Source organism: Pseudoliparis swirei, chromosome 11, assembly GCF_029220125.1.
Source record: "Pseudoliparis swirei isolate HS2019 ecotype Mariana Trench chromosome 11, NWPU_hadal_v1, whole genome shotgun sequence".
NCBI lineage: Eukaryota > Metazoa > Chordata > Actinopteri > Perciformes > Liparidae > Pseudoliparis > Pseudoliparis swirei.
In genome coordinates, this window is record NC_079398.1 from 21885997 (window position 1) to 21906309 (window position 20313).

General features: G+C 41.1%; 3 protein-coding genes across 4 annotated transcripts in view; 1 reads left to right on the forward strand and 2 right to left on the reverse strand.

Moving 5' to 3' along the window:
* Positions 1–588: 588 nt before the first annotated feature.
* Positions 589–4067, reverse strand: LOC130201481 (zinc finger and SCAN domain-containing protein 2-like). Its single transcript, XM_056426516.1, has 2 exons — positions 3417–4067; positions 589–2943 (listed from the first exon to the last, which is right to left on the reverse strand). Exons 1-2 carry the CDS (start codon positions 3586–3588, stop codon positions 2003–2005), a joined length of 1113 nt encoding a protein of 370 aa, XP_056282491.1. The 5' UTR covers positions 3589–4067; the 3' UTR covers positions 589–2002.
* A 588-nt stretch (positions 4068–4655) lies between these two features.
* mrps26 (mitochondrial ribosomal protein S26) lies at positions 4656–7467 on the forward strand. Its single transcript, XM_056426301.1, has 4 exons — positions 4656–4991; positions 6002–6148; positions 6849–6972; positions 7077–7467. The coding sequence occupies exons 1-4, from the start codon at positions 4771–4773 to the stop codon at positions 7206–7208; spliced, it is 624 nt and encodes a 207-aa protein (XP_056282276.1). The 5' UTR covers positions 4656–4770; the 3' UTR covers positions 7209–7467.
* A 340-nt stretch (positions 7468–7807) lies between these two features.
* loxl3b (lysyl oxidase-like 3b) overlaps positions 7808–20313 on the reverse strand; it is a 28797-nt gene continuing 16291 nt past the window's right edge. The window contains exons 7-15 of one of the 2 annotated variants that reach the window (XM_056426300.1): positions 19737–19891; positions 18906–19076; positions 17623–17778; positions 16618–16777; positions 15023–15266; positions 14308–14423; positions 13315–13451; positions 9079–9190; positions 7808–8969 (exon numbers count right to left, since the gene is read on the reverse strand). In XM_056426300.1, the coding sequence (XP_056282275.1) occupies positions 8896–8969; positions 9079–9190; positions 13315–13451; positions 14308–14423; positions 15023–15266; positions 16618–16777; positions 17623–17778; positions 18906–19076; positions 19737–19891 (1325 nt within the window). In that variant the 3' untranslated portion in view covers positions 7808–8895. The remainder of the gene's footprint in view (positions 8970–9078; positions 9191–13314; positions 13452–14307; positions 14424–15022; positions 15267–16617; positions 16778–17622; positions 17779–18905; positions 19077–19736; positions 19892–20313) is intronic. The other variant, XM_056426299.1, reaches the window with a different exon arrangement.

Sequence of the window (20313 nt, forward strand, 5' to 3'; positions counted from 1 at the left end):
CTGGGGATTAACGGGACTACTGTGGAGAGGGTGAGCGGGTATAAATACCTGGGAGTCCACATCACCGAGGATCTGACATGGTCAACGAACACAGACACTCTGGTGAGAAAGGCAAGGCAGCGCCTCTACCACCTCAGGCAGCTGAGGAAATTTAAAGTTTCCCAGAGGATCCTTCAGTCCTTCTACTCTGGAGCTGTAGAGAGCGTCCTGACAGGAAGCATCACAGCCTGGTTTGGCAACTGCTCCGCTCAGGACAGGAAGGCTCTGCAGAGAGTAGTGCGTTCGGTGAGCGCACTATTGGAACTACACTCCCACCCTGCAGGACTTGTACACCAGGAGGTGCAGAACCAGAGCCGGCAGGATCATGAAGGATCCTCACCACCCCAACAACAGACTGTTTCAGCTGCTGCGGTCAGGCAGGCGCCTCCGTAGTCACGCTGCAAGAACAGAGAGACTGAGACGGAGTTTCTTTCCTCAGGCCATCAGGATTGTGAACTCCGACCTCACCAGGACCCCCACATAGACCCACACAACTGCCCCTCTTAGGCACACACACACACACACACACACACACACACACACTTACTGTAAATATTGTGTTGTTTTTTATTGTAAATAGTGTGTACTTGTTGCCCTTGCACATTCCTGCTGAGCATTGCCACTTTCATTTCACTGCACACCCTGTGTGTGTATGTGACAAATAAAACATCTTGAATCTTGAATCAAATATTTGAACTTGTTCAATTTTCTTCTCCCTCACAATGGAGAGTTGCTTAATGTGCAATAGAATATCAAGAGAACGCACAATGTTACTTCGTATAACGTTATATTCTCAAGAAATTATTAAATAAAACAGTTGAAAGGAATATATCGTATTCCATGGACGGCAAGTGTACCGTGGAAGGTAGGTTATTTATTCTCTGCCTGCTTCACCTCATTGTACCAACCTGTTCTCATCGGCTGTCAACCATCTGCATGAATCCACGTGACTGCAGCAATAATTAAAAGGATGAGCTATATTTCACACACCTGTTCTGCGTAGCTTTATTTCAGGTTTCCAAACGATGTCCAGCAGTCTGCGCTGACGGTCGACCTCTTCCTGGTACTCGAAGATAGTTTTTTCAAAAACTCCGAAGATTTCTTCCGCAGCAGCAGTCAGCCGCTCGCGGACAAAGTTTCTCATGTTCTCAACTGACGACATTGTTGTTTTACCTCCGCGAAGACGACTAACGTCTCATCTTTCCCCCGCTAACTCCGTTGTTTACTTCCGCTGGGTGTCACACTGTCAAGTTCCGACGTTGGATACGAGTTGTTATTTTGGTTCCGCCTTTTTAATATATTTTTCTCTCCTCTCTACGTCAACTGATGTTTGAGTTATTTCAAAGACAATCATTTAACATAAAAAAATACAACTTTAGCCGGTAGATAAAAGTAACAAGGACCCTGTAAACAATTATCAGCAAGAGAGCAAATGAAGAAAAACACCCTCATGAGTAGGAGTCAACATGAAGCTCTCAGTCTCCTGCTTCAGCTCAAGCTGCTCTCCCTCCTGGCTGGTGCAGAGTTCCTCCTGTTCCTCTTTAATCTGTGGAGGCTCTGGGTCCGTTTGGTCCAGACTGAAGCTCCTCTGCTGAATACAGAGCTGCTGCTCACAGAGAACCTCCTCAAATGCCATGTGTCTCATGCTGACTCATCGTACTCATTGATCGCAAATGACATGAGACATTATCCACCTCAATAAAACACAGTACAACCCATTTTATTGTCATGCATTTATAAAGGAAAAAAAACAGTCTTTGGTTTCTTTAGAACATCAACGACCAGCTCTTACATGTTTGGTGGTGTCCGAAAAGTTCTGTTCTCATGGCAAATACCTATGTTTTCACAATTAACATGTAGTGGATGTTGACAAAGAATAACGGTGGTATTTTGTTGTATGTATGATCTTATAAGCCTCGTCAATGGAGTAGCCTCAAAGTATGTTTTCCCACAGGTCTCGTAGTTACGGCTTCTCCCCAGAGTGGGCTCTTCTCATGTGAACCAACAAGGCTGAATTACGTCGGAAATCTTTTTCACATGTTTTGCAAGAAAATGGCTTCTCACCTGTGTGTGTCCTTGTGTGGACCGTCAAATAACTACTTCTTACAAAACTCCTCGAACATGTTTTGCAAGAAAATAGGTTCTCACCTGTGTGTGTCCTTGTGTGGACCGTCAAGCTAGCATTGGATTTAAAATGCTTCCCACATGTTTTGCAAGAAAATGGCTTCTCACCTGTGTGTGTTCTCATGTGGACCGTCAAATAACTACTTTTTACAAAACTCCTCGAACATGTTTTGCAAGAAAATAGGTTCTCACCTGTGTGTGTCCTTGTGTGGACCGTCAAGCTAGCATTGGATTTAAAATCCTTCCCACATGTTTTGCAAGAAAATGGCTTCTCACCTGTGTGTGTTCTCAGGTGTGTAGACAAAGCTGACCTGCACTTGAATGTTTTTCCACAAGTATCACATTGGAAAAGTGCTTTCCCGATTTGAGTATCATTGGGAATCTTGAACAAGTTCTCATCGTCACAGTGACTTCTATTTTTGGGATCTATTTTCTTTGGTTCTGGCTCTGGATTTCTGGTTGATTCAGAGTCTTCATGCTCACTTCCTTTACGATCTGGGCTCTCAGCTACGAGCTGGTGGTCAGTTGTGGGTTCTGGCTCACTGTGGTCCGTTTCCTCATGGGTAGGAGTCAACATGAAGGTCTCCTTCTCCTGCTTCAGCTCAAGCTGCTTTCCCTCCGGACTGGTGCAGAGTTCCTCCTGTTCCTTTTTGGTCTGTGGAGGCGCTGGGTCCTCTTGGTCCAGACTGGAGCTCCTCTCCTGAATACAGAGCTGCTGCTCAGAGAGAACCTCCTCTTCCTTCTCCTCCTCATCCTTACAGACATGTTGCTCTGGGAGCTCTGGAGGGAGAGAGAACAAAAGGAAATAGGTAATAATCTTGTGATAAAAATGAAAATACCAACAAGTGAAACCAAGCATTCACCACACTGGCTATCCTGACAGTGGACGAGGACAGGATGGTAAATTTGTGTGAACCCAGGGCAGAAAACCAACATCAGTATTGGATCAAATATTTTAACTTGTTCAATCTTCTTCTCCCTCACAATGGAGAGTTGCTTAATGTGCAATAGAATATCAAGAGAAAGCACAATGTTACTTCGTATAACGTTATATTCTAAAGAAATTATTAAATAAAACAGTTGAAAGGAATATATCGTATTCCATGGACGGCAAGTGTACCGTGGAAGGTAGGTTATTTATTCTCTGCCTGCTTCACCTCATTGTACCAACCTGTTCTCATCGGCTGTCAACCATCTGCATGAATCCACGTGACTGCAGCAATAATGAAAAGGATGAGCTATATTTCACACACCTGTTCTGCGTAGCTTTATTTCAGGTTTCCAAACGATGTCCAGCAGTCTGCGCTGACGGTCGACCTCTTCCTGGTACTCGAAGATAGTTTTTTCAAAAACTCCGAAGATTTCTTCCGCAGCAGCAGTCAGCCGCTCGTGGACAAAGTTTCTCATGTTCTCAACTGACGACATTGTTGTTTTACCTCCGCGAAGACGACTAACGTTTCATCTTTCCCCCGCTAACTCCGTTGTTTACTTCCGCTGGGTGTCACACTCTCAAGTTCCGACGTTGGATACGAGTTGTTATTTTGGTTCCGCCTTTTTTATATATTTTTTCTCTCCTCTCTACGTCAACTGATGTTTGAGTTATTTCAAAGACAATCATTTAACATAAAAAAATACAACTTTAGCCGGTAGATAAAAGTAACAAGGACCCTGTAAACAATTATCAGCAAGAGAGCAAATGAAGAAAAACACCCTCATGAGTAGGAGTCAACATGAAGCTCTCAGTCTCCTGCTTCAGCTCAAGCTGCTCTCCCTCCTGGCTGGTGCAGAGTTCCTCCTGTTCCTCTTTAATCTGTGGAGGCTCTGGGTCCGTTTGGTCCAGACTGAAGCTCCTCTGCTGAATACAGAGCTGCTGCTCACAGAGAACCTCCTCAAATGCCATGTGTCTCATGCTGACTCATCGTACTCATTTGTACTCATTGCTGTGCAGGTGGGGCAACCTCCCAGTCGACGACGCCATGCAGTTCAGACATGAAGAGGTGGTGAAGGTGCTGAAAGACTACCAGCAGGTCTACAGGCAACAGGAAGCACAGCACTCTGAGGCTGAGCGTCCCCCAATTCTGAACACCATCGAGAGCATATATATATATATATATATATATATATATATATATAATAAACACACAAACATACGCATACACATATATACACACACATACATACATATACATATATATATTATTTTTTTAAAGAACTGACAAAACACTGTTTATTTATTTGCATGCTTAAAGTTGTGAAGCTAACTAGCTAGCTACCTAGCTTCGTGGCTAGCTACCTGCCATTATAGTTAACACTATAACACCGGTGCATGAGAGCCATTAACATTAAACATTAAAACATGAAACGTTATAAAAACTATTGTAATACATCAATAAGGAACACATGCTGCTTCATTACAAATAAATATAGTGTGCGACCTAAAGGTGGCAGTAGCGGCGAACAGAGGCCTTAGCTAAACACTTCCGCCGGTCAGAGGTCACCAAGATGGCCGCCGCCTCCTGTCGATAGCATTTCTGCCTCAATGTTAACTGTCAAATGCGTTGATTAAACCGTTACATTGAGCAACTTACAGTCCATTTCGACGCCGTCATGTTCCAGGTGATCGGCGGGAGGAGTGTCCAGGTGAGCCGGCTCCTCGCACCCAGGAGCGCCGTGCTCGTGGAGGCTGTGCGGGGCAGAAAGTCACGCACGGACCCGGTGGCCAAGTCCAAAGAGGGGCGAATCAAAGTGCCTCCGCCGGTGGACCCGAGGGAGATGGTCGTCCTCAAGGAGAGATTCTCGGAGTACCAGTTGATCACCAGGGCGCTTCGGTACGTTATGCGTCGGGGTCGAACTTCAGCGGGTCACCTGGGGTTGTGGGAAGTTCTGTTTCCCTGCTCAAAATCTGTGACCCCCAAACTCATTTTAAGTTGTAAATTGCTCCCGAAACCTAACTTTGTTTTACCTTCAGTCCTCATCCAATACATTATTCAGAATTTTTCAACAGGTGCTGCAACATTTGAGCTATTCTTGACAAATTATTTTTCATAATCTTTATTTATTATATTAAATGTTATATTATTTTTTGATTTTTCCATCCCACTGTCCATCTTTTTACTCTTTACTGGCTATACTATCCCATTGCACTGACTGTACTATTTATATCACTTTGCACACTGTAATATCTGTTTAATATATGTATAATATCTGTATACACCCTACTCCCTGTGAACATGGTCTCCCTATGTGTATTGTTTTTCTACTGTGATTCTACTGTGACTTGTGTATGTATGTTTGTGAGTTAAGTGTATAAGCTACTGGATGACCTAAATTTCCCTCGGGATTAATAAAGTTTCCATCTATCTAAAATGTGCAATCAGCTTTGTCAAAGATCAGATGGTACTATCTATAAGTATTTTACATTTGAATAAACACTGATTAAAATGTGTATATTTTGAATTTAGCTGGTAAATAAGATGAAATAAGATTATGCTTTATTGATTCCCAGTAGGGAAATGTGTTTTTTGCTGCAGCAGAAAGATATAAGTGAGACTTTTTCAAGAATCAGAAAGTTATTAATCATAGAATAGTAATGTTATATATTCCAGTCCAACAGAGATCAAATTCTTTGAAGAGTGAATATCTTTTTTACTATTAGACAAAAGAAGCATTTTTCACAACGCATGCTCCTGTTTTAAAACCATGCACACCCCAATCTGGGTCCGCAACTAAAGGTGTCTAATAAACATTAATGTTTGGTCCTGTAAGATCAGAAAGAAGAAGAAATAATCAAAATGTGCAGCCTTGATATTAATGTGGTTGTCTCCTCCGTGTCCGTCAGTCTGGAGTTTAAGGAGGAAGTGCTTCGGAAAAAGTACACGGAGGAGAGGGGCTCCCTGGCGGAGGAGAGGGCGAGGCAGGAGGCGGAGGAGCATCGCGCCCTCATGGCCATGAACAACCAGGAGAACCTCCGCATGCTCGAAGTCCGGTAAGAAGAAAACCCTGGTTGTTGAGACGCTCTCAAATGCATCAAAGGTGGTTCTCCCTATGTGCCCAAGAATGTGTGTTTTGGGACTCAAACCAAAGGACATTAAACTCAGCAGAGCTAACATAAAGATGGTTACCCTATGCCTACTGCAAGCCAGACGGACTATTGCAAAATGTTGGAAATCTATACAGAAGCCGACTAGCAAAGGCTGGTTAGAGGACATTGTACAAATGCCATGGAAAAAATAACATATCACTGAAAGGAAAATATGCAGTTTGAAGAGATCTGGACTTCCTTCTTGGACTTTGTAAAGGGCCCTCAATTTCTTAGGGCTCTAAAAACAACCCACTGTCTAAATACCCCAAATGTACCAATGAGTGTGCCATCCAGTATTCAGTGTCATTTTATATAATTTATTATATTTTTATAATTATTTTCATTTTATTATCGTCTGGTAACATGTTTCTTATGTTTACTGTATTTGTAACTTGTTCTTCCTTGAAGGGAAAAAAATAAGAAAAATCAAATAAACACATTTTGAAAAAAAATAAGAAAACCCCAAAATCACAACATGAAAAGTAAAAATCTCAACTTTAAGACCAGCGGAAGCGATCTGGGTTTCACGACTCATTCCCATCGTCTATAAAAGAAGGATCATTCTCCCAAAGTTACGGCTCACCGTGCCCTCTGACTCTTTCAGGACGTTGAGGGTCCAGAAGGAAAAGGAGGACGCCGAGCGCAAGCAGGTCGAAGCTTCCGTTCAGCGAGAACAGCAGCAGCAAGAATTCCTCAAAGAAAAAGAGAAGGACATTTTGCAGTTGCAGGTCAGATTTTGTTTCTTCTTTCAATCTTTGTTTATTTGTGTATTTGTGTGTGAGCACGTCCACATGTTCTCAAATGTGACTTTCTTCCCCTCAATCTCTCACAGGAGGATGTGAAGAACTTCATCACGTTGGAGAACTTGGATCGGCGTATCGAAGACGCTCTGGACAATCCAAAGAATTACAACTTTGCCGTTGACAAGGAGGGGAGGGTTGTGAAACAGACGATGCTGCAGTGAGCGACCTCTTCTGTGACGTCATTCAGGACCGGGAGCCGGGTTCGGTCTCCCCGGAGGCCGATTTCATTCACCTTCGGCGTTGGAAGATTATCGTACCTGTCAAAATATATACGTGAGACTCTTTCATCGGCAGAGAACTTGTAGATTAATGTGACTCGCTGTAATTTCCTGCCTTTTTTTATTTGTCATGTTTCTGCTTTGTATTTTTTTCTTTTTTTTTGAGAGCTGTACCGTCAAAGTAAAACCTTGTTCCTCTGATCATGACTGTCTTCTTATGATTTGTAACGCATGTAGAGTAAATTAATGTTCACTGGAGTTTCAATTTAATAGGTCTTAATCATTACAACCCTATTAGAGTAAATTAGATTATTTAAAAATATATATATATATTTTTACAATTTGACTGTCCTGTGCTCTCAGGCTGTTATCATACGTGGTTTGTCGCTCTGCCGATAAGTTATGTTCCATATTTGTATACAACCGACGTAATCAACAAAGTTTCTCTAACATGAACCTTCATATGAGGATATGTTAACTTTGACTCGTAAACAGAATAATCTGCTTGTCAAATTATTGTTTTTTTTTTCAACTTTCACAGAAGCATTTCAGTTTTTTATTTAAAAATAGAGATGGGAGGCGTTGGGAAAGAGAGAGAGAGAGGTGTAATATGCAACACAGAAGACGCTGCTAACACCAGGCAAACAAAATGAATTATTCATTCATATTCCTGCCACTTTTTTTTCCTGGACCTATAAACAACCTTCAAATGGCACAATCTCAGATTTAACAATCACTTTAGGGTTGAATTTATATCTGTTCATGTGAGGTCATTCACATTTAAAGAGTGGTCACAATACCAGAAACACCTTTAAAATAGACATTTGCTTGCAAGCGTGTGACTCAACACTGTTTCTGATCAAACGCGTCTCTCAGACGCGGCGTTGTTATCATTCCTCTCCGTTTTATTCAGTGGGTTGAGATCACATCAGTTTACATACAGACACTCATGAGGGTGATTGTAGTTTTCTTGCCCTATAACATCTGTGTTCTGACCCTAAATGACTCCTAATAGTAATACACACAGATTAAAGCCACAGACGGCTTCAAACCGTTCTCAAAGAAAATTGACGAGCGCTTTGATTTTAGCAATAAATACATTCACAAAATATTGTCACCGAGACGGCAGAAAACTGAACAGTAGCCCAGAGCGAATAATCCAGTTACTATGAACTGTTTTGATCCGAGGCGGCGGGACAGTCCATCTCCTCTGCCCATGAATCCCAGTATGAAGACCAGTAAGACTCTCACATTTCTTCTTCCAGTTCCTGCCTCGGACTTTTTATGCGTTACAGCTATAACGCTAACAATCTTCGCTAGATCTGAATCTGTCTCTCTTGAAAAAACAAAAACAAAAGCAAAACACCTCATTCATAACTCGGAACATTCATAACAGTCATTGTAATAAAAAATATGGCATTAGCTCACATTAGACTGACAAAAGAGAAACATTAGCACTTGAATATTCAAGTATTGCATGAAACACATTCAGGAAAACACTGTTGGCTCCTTCCATGACTCCAGATACTGTGTGTGTGTGTGTGTGTGTGTGGGGGGGGGGGGGGCATTTTGGCACCTGAAAACAAAAAGGTGTGTGTGTTCTGCTTTTTGAGCTGGTGAAGTGTGTTTTTTAAGGAATCTGGTTATTCAGCTGCCCGGGGTACTTCTCAAACCTCCTCTCGGCCTCCTCGCTGAACGCATCACCTGCAGGGATTAGAAACAAACCATCACCAAGGGCGGTTAAAAACAAAAAGGGTTGAATATAAGAGATGTGAAGTAATCTGGTAGTTGTAGTGTTTTTTTGACTGGTTACCAATGTGGCAGTTATGGAGCCAGATTCGATGTCCGTCATATTTACAGTTGCATTTCATGGCGTTGTTGCTGAAGTCGCTTTCAGACACTTCCTGATTTGGATTGATAACAATCTGACGGGGTAAGAAACAACAAAGGAATTTTTTTTTAGAACAGAATAGACATTCATAAAAATGTGGTTGAAAGCTGGTGTTTGTTGCTCAGTCTGTCGTCATTATGAACGCAACAGGTATCATTACCTTCGCATTGAAAATGCGGAAGGTTATGTTTTGATCGCCGTGTATTTATTTATTTATGTGTATGCGTGTTACTCAAATAACTCAAAACGTATTGAACTGAATCGCATGAAATTTGGTGGGATGATTGGTTATTATCCGGGGACCATTTGATTCGATTTTGGGATCGATCGGGTCAAAGGTCAAGGTCAAGGTCATGAAAGGGTCTAAATCTTCTTTTTACCATAGCGGGGCCAATTTCTATCCAATTGGCATGAAACTAATGCCACACGCTTGATCTTGTTCTTACTTATGGCGTTGACATTGAGCATTTGAACGTCTTCCCACAGAATCCTCTTCTGTCAGACCACAACCTCATAACTTTTGAATTTATACTACCGGAGTGTACTCCGTTAGTCAAAAGTTTTTACACTAGATGTCTAACTGATAGTGCTGTAGCTAAATTTAAAGAAGCGATTCCTTCTGTATTTGATTCGATACCACGTCTCAATATAACAGAGGACTCCTGGTCTAACTTTAGTCCGTCCCAGATTGATCATCTTGTTGACAGTGCCATAGGCTCTCTGAGAATGACACTGGACTCGATAGCCCTCTGAAGAAGAAGACAGTGAGGAAGAGGAGGTTTGCTCCTGGTATAACCCTCAGACCCGCAAACTGAAGCAAGCGTCACGAAAGCTTGAGCATATGGCGTTCAACTAATCTCGAAGAATCCCGCTTAGTTTGGCGAGATAGTCTTAAAACATATAAGAAGGCCCTCCGTAATGCCAGAGCAGCCTATTACTCATCAATAATAGAAAAAAATAAAAACAACCCCAGGTTTCTCTTCAGCACTGTAGCCAGGCTGACAGAGAGTCACAGCTCTGTGGAGCCGAGCATTCCTATAAACCTTAGTGGTAATGACTTTATGAACTTCTTTAATGAAAAGATTTTAACTATTAGGGACAAGATTAATAATCTCTTGCCCATAACCAGTGCCAATCTGTCCTCAAGTGGAATGGCCTTGGAAACCGCTGTATGCCCTGGTGTATATTTGGAGGATTTTCTCCTATCAACCGTGACCAATTATTTTCAACGGTTTCTACTTGAACACGCCTACCTGTCTCTTGGACCCCATCCCGACGAGGCTGCTTAAAGACATTTTGCCTTTAATTGGCGGCTCTCTATTAGATATTATCAATGTGTCTCTGCTAACAGGCCACGTACCACACTCCTTCAAGGTGGCTGTTATTAAACCTCTCCTGAAGAAGCCCACTCTGGATCCAGAGGTATTGGCTAACTACAGACCGATCTCTAACCTCCCTTCCTCTCCAAGAACCTTGAGAAAGTGGCTGCAAATCAGTTGTGCGACTTTCTACATCATAATAGTTTATTTGAGAAATTTCAATCAGGATTTAGAAAACACCACAGCACCGAGACGGCACTGGTGAAAATTACAAATGACCTCTTAATGGCAGCAGATAAAGGACTCCTCTCTGTCCTGGTCTTGTTAGACCTTAGTGCTGCATTCGACACCATTGACCATGACATCCTGTTACAGAGACTGGAGCAGTCGATTGGCATTTCAGGCACGGCACTAATTTGGTTTAAATCCTATTTATCAGATCGATCTCAGTTTGTATTTGTAAACGATGACGCCTCGATAACCACCAACGTTAATCACGGAGTTCCACAAGGTTCTGTGCTTGGACCAATTTTATTTACCTTATACATGCTTCCTTTGGGCAATATTATCAGGAAACACTCCATAAACTTTCATTGTTATGCAGATGACACTCAACTATATTTATCGATAAAACCAGAGGAGAGCAACCAACTCTGTAAAATTCAAGCATGTCTTAAAGACATAAAACATGGATGACCTGCAACTTCTTGATGTTAAACTCAGACAAAACCGAAGTAATTTTAATCGGCCCTGAGCACCTCAGAGATCAATTATCTGGTGATGTGGATTCTGTAGACGGCATTGCCCTGGCATCCAACACCACTGTAAAGAATCTTGGCGTTATCTTTGATCGGGACTTGTCCTTTAACTCCCACGTAAAGCAAATCTCAAGGACTGCATTCTTTCATCTACGTAATATTTCAAAAATCAGGCACATCTTGTCTCAAAAGATGCAGAAAAATTGGTTCACGTTCGTTACTTGAGACTGGATTACTGCAACTCCTTATTAGCAGGCTGCTCTAATAAATCTCTTAGGTCCCTCCAGTTGATCCAGAATGCTGCAGCTCGTGTTCTCACTAAAACTAAGAAAAGAGATCACATCACTCCTGCACTAGCTGCTCTGCACTGGCTCCCAGTAAAATCAAGAATCACTTTTAAAATTCTTCTCTTAACCTACAAAGCCTTGATTGGTGATGCTCCATCATATCTTAAGGAGCTTGTCGCACCATATTGCCCCACTAGAGAGCTACGCTCACTAAATGCGGGACTACTTGTAGTTCCTAGAGTCTTAAAAAGTAGAATGGGAGCCAGAGCCTTTAGTTATCAAGCTCCTCTTTTATGGAACCAGCTTCCAATTTCAGTCCGGGAGGCAGACACAGTCACCTCGTTTAAGAGTAGACTTAAGACCTTCCTCTTTGACAGAGCTTATAGTTAGGGCTGAATCAGGTTTGCCCTGGTCCAGCCCTTGATATGCTGCTATAGGCTTATAGCTGCCGGGGACGTTTTAGGATGCACTGAGTACCTATCTCCTCTTTTTCTCTCCTTAAGGATGAATTTTCATCTCTCAATCACACGTTACTAACTCTGCTTTCTCCCGGAAGTCCTTTTGACTTTCGTCTCATGGGGTCATCGGACCCTATGAGACGGCATAGATCCCATCTGCCTGATGGATCGCCTGGGTCGGAATTCCTGCTCATGACTACGCCACTGTCCTGTTGAGACTTCGCCCTCCTCCTCCCCACCGCCATCTGCCTGATGGATCGTGGAGGTCTCCATCGTGGAATATGCCTACTATGAACTATTCATACACTCTGTCATATTCATTGAATGTATTTTAACTCTAAATCTGTCCTTCTGTACACATTACATCTATTGCATCTGTCCATCCTAGGAGAGGGATCCTCCTTTGTTGCTCTCCTCCAGGTTTCTTCCCTTTTTTTCCCCCTGAAGGGTTATTTGGGAGTTTTTCCTGGTCCGATGTGAGGTTTTGGGGCAGGGATGTCTATGTGTACAGATTGTAAAGCACTCCGAGACAAATTTGTAATTTGTGAAATTGGGCTATACAAATAAACTGAATTGAATTGAATTGAATTCAATGCCCAATCTTGTGATATGCGAAGGTATGCGCTCTACCGAGTGCCCGTTCTAGTTAATGAACTATTTTGAGGGTCTTCATTCATATTAACAGGATTCTTGAAGTATTTGCATCAGGAAGAAATATGTCCCTCTGCGAATAATCAACACACTTGACTGAACGAGACAAACAGAACGTTTCGCCAACAGTTCCTTCCCCTCCGAAATCTTCTTGCCTGAGAAAAATATACCAAATGTACTAAAAAGTAATGAGTGCAGTCCTTTCTACTGTATTAACCCTCCTGTTACCTTCAAATGTACTAACATCTTTTTACCCAGCAATTAAAACCTCCAGAACATTATTTAAATTAATATTGTTTCCCAAGTTTAAGTGTGAGATACTTTATGTGTGTTTGTTGATACCTAAATAGCCCTTTAAATAAATAAAAAAGTTGATATTTCTTATATGTGTTACAAATTGACCTCAAAGAACACCGATGCGTACAAGTTGTGTTCTGGACGTTGAAAACATATCATCGTGTGAATTTTATGTTTTCCCAGTTGTCCCCAATAAATTAGGAAAAGTCATGAAATATGAAGCAAAATTAATGATGTCAATCATTTTTTTAGAGACGTTAAACATTGAATGGGGTCAAATTGACCCCAAAGGTAATAGGATGGTTAAGTAGTCGTCTGAGTGTTATACATATTCAAATATATATCAATGTATGTTTTGTGCTCTACAAATTGAGATGCACATGCTCACCTGCAGAATGTAGTTTCCAGGTTTGACGTCCGTGATGTCGATCCACTGGCAGTCGATGTCGTGGCGGTACAAATCCCAGCAGCCCACAGTGATGCCCTGATCGCCAAAGTTGGCGCACGCGTAGCGCTTGGAAACATCTGGGAGGCAAAAAGATACATCGATGAATTCGTGAATCCATGATGAAGCAAGCCTCGGTCATGGCCAGGGGTTCCCAAACTTTTTCCTATGAGGGCCACAGAACTTTTCCCTTCTCTGATGGGGGCGGAGTCAGTTTGTAACAGAAAAAGTGTGACGATCGCAGGGGTGCCTAAATGTAAATATTTGTTGTTTTCCAGAAAGCCACATAAGCAAATATTAATAACCCTTTCCGGGATCTTCACAGAAAATGGTAAATACTCTGCATTCTGAATACATTGTTCTCTTACCTAACCTTTTCGCCAGTATTACGTTCTATTTGACAGCGGCTAGTCGAGGATTTGCGTGGCCAGACTGAAAAAATAAATCATAATGCGTCTCTGGTATTGTTCAGGGGGCCGGGCCAAATGTGGCGGCGGGCCGTATCCGGCCCGCGGGCCTCAGTTTGGGGACCACTGGTCATGACTCTTTGATTCAGTGATAATAAACTAATAATAATAATAATAATACATAAAATTTCTTTCGCGCTTTTCATAGTACTCAAAGACGTTTTATAACACATCATTTAAAAAAAATCCTAAAAGCTATGCATTAAAAAATTACAATAAAAACAAACGATAAAAGCGAATATGAACTAGGGAAATAAAGGCAAATTCCTTTCAAAACGTCGACGTTTGATTAACTCACAAGTTACCGTACACACACACACGGCCTCGACACCTTCATGAGGGCAGAACACGCGCGTGTCTTTGCTTTTATTGTCGCTCGTTTAAAAAGGCGTGACGGCAGAGATAGTGTCACCCAACAGTGTCACCGGTGGCTCCGCCTCCTGACTCTCATCTGGAGCCTCGGACTCACCGTCCTGGCAATCCGAGTCTTCCAGACAGAAGCTGGCCTTGTGGCCCTCGGCCACTCGGGTCCCGTTGGCGCTCAGCAGGTCATAGTGGGTGAAGATATCCATGCTGTGGTAGTGGCTGTAAAATACAGAAAACACGCGATGATAAACATGTGAAAACTCTCCGTTGGCTTCTCCTTTTTTTTTGTCACTTACATTTTTTTATTCGTTTAGTAATATAAACATAAAACAAGTAAAAAAATGTCAGACATAAACATATATATACACACATATACATACACACACACACACACACACACATACATATATATACACATACACACGCATAAATACTTATGGTATTACTTATGTTATTACTCGTTATTACTCATGTTATTACTTTTGGTATTACTCATGTTATTACTTATGGTATTACTCATGTTATTACTTATGGTATTACTCATGTTATTACTGATAGTACTTTTGTAGTTCGACTATGTTGAGGAAATATTACTTTCTGTATTCTTGTTGTTCTGAGTTTGTACTCTAGGTTGATGCACTTATTGTAAGTCGCTTTGGATAAAAGCGTCTGCTAAATGACATGTGATGTAATGTAATGTATGTGTTTCTCTTCCACCCCCCCCCCCCCGAGACACATGACATTTCATCACCGCATCATTGAAACTCCAGTCACTCTCATCCAAACAGTTAACGGTAGATGACAGATAATATTACTACCCATGGCAGGCGTGCCAGATCCACGAGTGGCGCCCGGCTTTGGGCTTGAAGTCCGCCCGGCCGATGTTGTGGATCTGGGAGGAGAAGCGCAGCAGGCGTCGGTGTCCGTAGGGCCAGTCGGCCTTGGCTGCGGACTTGGACAGGCAGTCCTCCTCGGCCGCGCAGTAGAGCATGTGCAGAGGTCGATCCTCGATGTAAACCGTCTGCTGGACCAGAGGGGCGTCCAGGACCAGGTCAGAGGTCGCTGCGGAGAGGGGCAGCAGTAGGATTAGGCTCCAGCTACACTTGAGCTAATTTGAGGATTTTTTCTCTCTCCTTAAACTTGATTTATTGACATTTTTTCTACGCTTGTTTCAACAAAATAAACATTGTGAAGGTGTCACTTTGGGCGCTGTGTTTTTTTTCATCTGTCTTTTTTACAAATCAAACTATAAATTTGAATAGCGGAGAAAATAACCAGTAGATTGATTCATAATGAAAAAGGTAAAATCCTGCTTTTACATGAGTGCATGAGCAATAACAATCAAATGATATAATAAATAAGAGTGTAACAGTCGCTGGGGAACGTTTTCTGTTTTGAATTATTTTACTTTTCTCATTACACTTGCATACTTTTACTGAAGAAACATTCTTAATGCAGGACCTTTAATAGAGAGTATTCTTTAACAGTGTACTAGTACTTAAGGAAAGGATGTGAAATAGAGCAATTTGGCAATTTAGATAAATACATTACTACATCATCAGGCAATGTTATGGTCAGTGTTTTATTGAATAAATGTTCACTAAAAAAATAATCGGCGATTGTAGTAATGCGATATAATAAAACTATCCGGCGATTACAATTACGAACCAGCACATTTACTCACGTTTATTGTATAGCTCACTATACCAGTACCAGCTGAGGGAGGACATTTAAAGAGAGCTAAGTTGTAACAACTGAAGGGCAAAATGAATGATTCTCTCCTGATTGTTTCTTGGCTTTTGTTTGTGTTTTTCTTCTCCACAGATCGATCCGTTATGCAACGCAATGAACGGAGCAGCTTAATGAAAAACCTTCCGGCTATGGAGGACTTAAAATGACTTAAGTATAAATAAATAAATGCATGAATAAATACAAGAATAAATAAATAAATGCTTAAATAAATGTATAAATAAATAAGTAAATACAGGAATAAATAAACGAATGTTTAAATAAATGTATAAATAAATAAATAAATACAATAATAAATGTATAAATAAATAAATAAAGCTCATTTGAATATACGGATACGTAAATGTCACACATAAATAAATGAAGAAATACGTGTGGGCACATAAATAGATAAATAAATAAATGAAGAAATACAGATATGTAGAAATATATTTATTTAATGATGTCCTGTTGATTTATAACTTATATTTATTCATTCCTGTATTTATTTATTTATACATTTATTTAAGCATTTATTTATACATTTATTTAAGCATTTATTTATTTATACATTTATTTAAACATTTATGTATTTATTCCTATATTTATTCATGCATTTATTCATTTATTCATTTATACTTAAGTCATTTTGAGTCCTCCATATCCGGCTTGTTCGGTCACTCACTGTCAGAACAGATGACTCCCGCCGCGAACTTTGCCGCCGCTTTCTGGCAGCTGAGCGTTTTGTGATGCTGGCACTGAGCCAGAGACATCTCGCTCCCCGTGCACTTCACGCCGCTCATCATCATCTCCGTCACGTTGCTGCTGTCCCAGTACCACGTCTCCTTGGATGGGGTTCGGACAGAAAAGAGAAAACACAAAACAAACGCGGTGCGTCGGTCAGGAGAGAGCTGCCGAGAAGCAGATGTTCGTGACTCATTTTTAAGTTGCTGTCTGAGGACACAGCGTAACGCTGAGTTTATGAGCACAGGAGGACAAAAAAAAAGTCATTTTGTGATTCAATAATCGTTTAACTTACTGGAAGGCTTCTTATCAGTAACTTCTTTTAAATCACTTCTTAAAACTCATTTTTATAGAACAGCTTTTAAGTGATCTAGTCTTTTTATGCAGATCTTTGGTTCCCCTAATTTAGTTTGTCTGTTTATTTTTAATTTATTTGGTTTTTAATTCATTTTTAATTTAATTTTTAATTTTAATATATACTTTAAAATGAAATATTGGTTTCTTGCTATTCCACTTGTTTTGCTTTGACTCTCTGTGGAGCACTTTGTAAACATTGTTTTTAAAGGTGCTACATAAAGAAAGTTATTATTATTAATTCTACACCAAAATACATTGAATAAATGATCCATTATGATTATTGCAGTTAAATACATTCTCTCATGAGTATGTTGCTTTGGTTTGAGGCTTACTTACTTACAGCTTTTAATCTGTGGTTTTTTTGCAATCACTTTTAAAGATATCAACTATTTTGTTTTTTTACTTGAGAGCAACTTGATTTTATCGAAATATTCACAAAAGTGCTCAACAGATTCAGTCACGACATCAATAAAGCTTTTTTCGGTGTAAGTTCCTATCACGATGCCTCTCGAGTGGTTTCCTCTATAAATAATACATTCCTTCACCCTCTCATCGAGGAGCCGAGGGCTTCATCCGTGGGTCTACTTACAGTGATGGCATGCATGGAGTAGCCGAGCCCTAGCTGCCTGCAAACCACCATGGCTTCCTTTGTGGTCCAGCCTGTGCTGCACACTGTGCCCCACTTGGAGCCAACCTGAACCTCCACCCGGCCCTCATAAGTGGTCCGGCCTCCCACTATCCGGATCTGCAGAAAGGCCCTGCTGGGAGTCAGTGAGGGGGACACACACTCCCCGTCCCGTCTCTGGACCGTCTGCACTGAAGCTAACGCTCTTAATCACACAGGCAGGGCGGAGGACGTGTAGCAGCAGCGAGGTTAGACGTTGACGGCGTCGCCGTGGTTTCCAGATGAGGTCGCCACTTGGCTTTAGTGGCGAGTAGCTTTCTGAGTTGGATTAGAAACGTCATGCGAGTCTTTTTTGGTCCGCCCGTTGAGAAAAGACCAAAACGGCATCATGATGTGGGAGAAAAAGAAGCGTCTACTCCACAACGTACTGTCATCAACACATGCATGCTGCAAGTATCTTCCAAAAATACACATATATCAAAAATGATCATGTATTTTTAGGAAGATCTTAGAATGTGTGACCAGATCTAATGACAAGTGTTAGTATGCTACACTTACATAATATACGAGTGAATAGAAATATTGATTATATTTGAAAATATACACTTCCGTTCAAAAGTTTGGGGTCACCCAGACAATCTCGTGTCTTCCATGAAAAATCACACTTTTATTTATCAAATGAATATCAAATGTAGTCAAGACATTGACAAGGTTAGAAATAATGATTCATATTTGAAGTATTAATTTTGTTCTTCAAACTTCAAGCTCAAAGGAAGGCCAGTTGTATAGCTTATATCACCAGCATAACTGTTTTCAGCTGTGCCAACATAATTGCACAAGGGTTTTCTAATCAGACATTAGTCTTCTAAGGCGATTAGCAAACACAATGTACCATTAGAGCACTGGAGTGATCGTTGATGGAAATGGGCCTCTATACACCTCTGGAGATATTTCATTAGAAACCAGACGTTTCCACCTAGAATAGTCATTTACCACATTAACAATGTATAGAGTGTATTTTTTATTAATTTAATGTTATCTTTATTGAAAAAACAGTGCTTTTCTTTGAAAAATAAAGACATTTCTAAGTGACCCCAAACTTTTGAACGGTAGTGTATGCAGATAATGTAATGAAAGTTTTCATGAGAGTATATTATATTTGCATATGTCAAATATACCAAAAAGCAACCCGCTGGTCGAAGCGGCTGAGCGGCAGGAAGTTGGCCTCAGTGGTGTTAATGACCTACTTGCACGCCCTGGTTAGCGTAGCCCAGGCCCAGCTGCCTGCAGACCACCATGGCCTCCTTGGTGGTCCAGGTCTCTCCACAGATCAGACCCCAGCTCTGCGTCCCGTTAGCGTCCGGGCGCAGCACCTCCACGCGGCCCTCGTAACGGGTCCGCCCTCCCGTTAGTCGGATCTGTGTGTGGGGCCGAGGGGTTACGGCGGGCGGTAGATACACAAGGGGGCCGGGCGGGATTTAAAAAAAAACTTTCATCTGTTAGAAGTTTTTTTGTTGGTACAAATCTTAATTGGGACGTGGTCATGTGACCCGGAGAGTGAACCCTTGCCTCGGTGTGTATCTCCAGGAAACAGGCAGTATCATCTGGTCAAATATCAACTGCACAACCAGAAATACTTTGGGTTAAAAGGAAATCACTGCGGTCACAGAAAAATACACGTTTCTCACTGATTCTTCAAAGAATAATTTGGCCTGGGATGGTTTCAAGCAGCTGAACTGATTCGGAAAACATACATGACAAGGTTTTTTTTGTGACAGCAGTGAAGAAATATTGTTAAAGAGTGAAAATGTGAGATTTATCAGCTCCTAATCTCAAACCGAAAGGAGCAAACCAGCAAAGAGCGCAATGCATGGATAATACAATAAACACAATATAATATATCCTATGCAACATTACTTAGAAGAAAGTCTGATGCTGCTCTGCAACTACTAATTATTATTAATTATTCGTGCCACATGGAATAATACATGGTATAAAAACAGTATGTACAACATCTACTTCTCCTCCAGTTAACGCATGTTCAAATGAGTGACGCAGTAAGACGGTTCGGCTCTGACCGAGTCCTCCAGGCCCATGCGGGGCACGTTGCAGCGGACCGCGGCGTCCTCCACGTGCTCACAGTCCTCCGCTGTGATGTTTTTAAAGGGGCAGTTCCAGATGGACCTCTCCCGGCCCAAGCACTTCACCTCGTTCATGTAGATCGGACCCATTCCTGGACACACACACACACACAGTTTAAAAAAAAATCAAATAATACATCGAGAGCGTCTTCAGATAGACGCAAATATAAATGTTCTAGTTAAGTGTGGAAACCCCGAATCAACTGTTATCAAATGAGTATTCATCAAGTTACAAAATTAAAGAAACGCTCGTGTTTCATCAGGAGGCTTTCCTCAGCATTTCTGATAGAAACCTCTTTGAGTTTGTGTATTTTATTTTATTCAGTCAATCAAATCAAATACAATATATAATATACGAAACAGAAAGACTGAAAAGGTATAGGTAGAAGCAAAAAATGCTTATAAATTCCTATCCTAAATTAAAATCAAATAAATCAGAACATTTATATAAAATGGAAAAAAAAATATATATATATATATATAAATAAATAAAACATTTTTAAAATAATAAAAT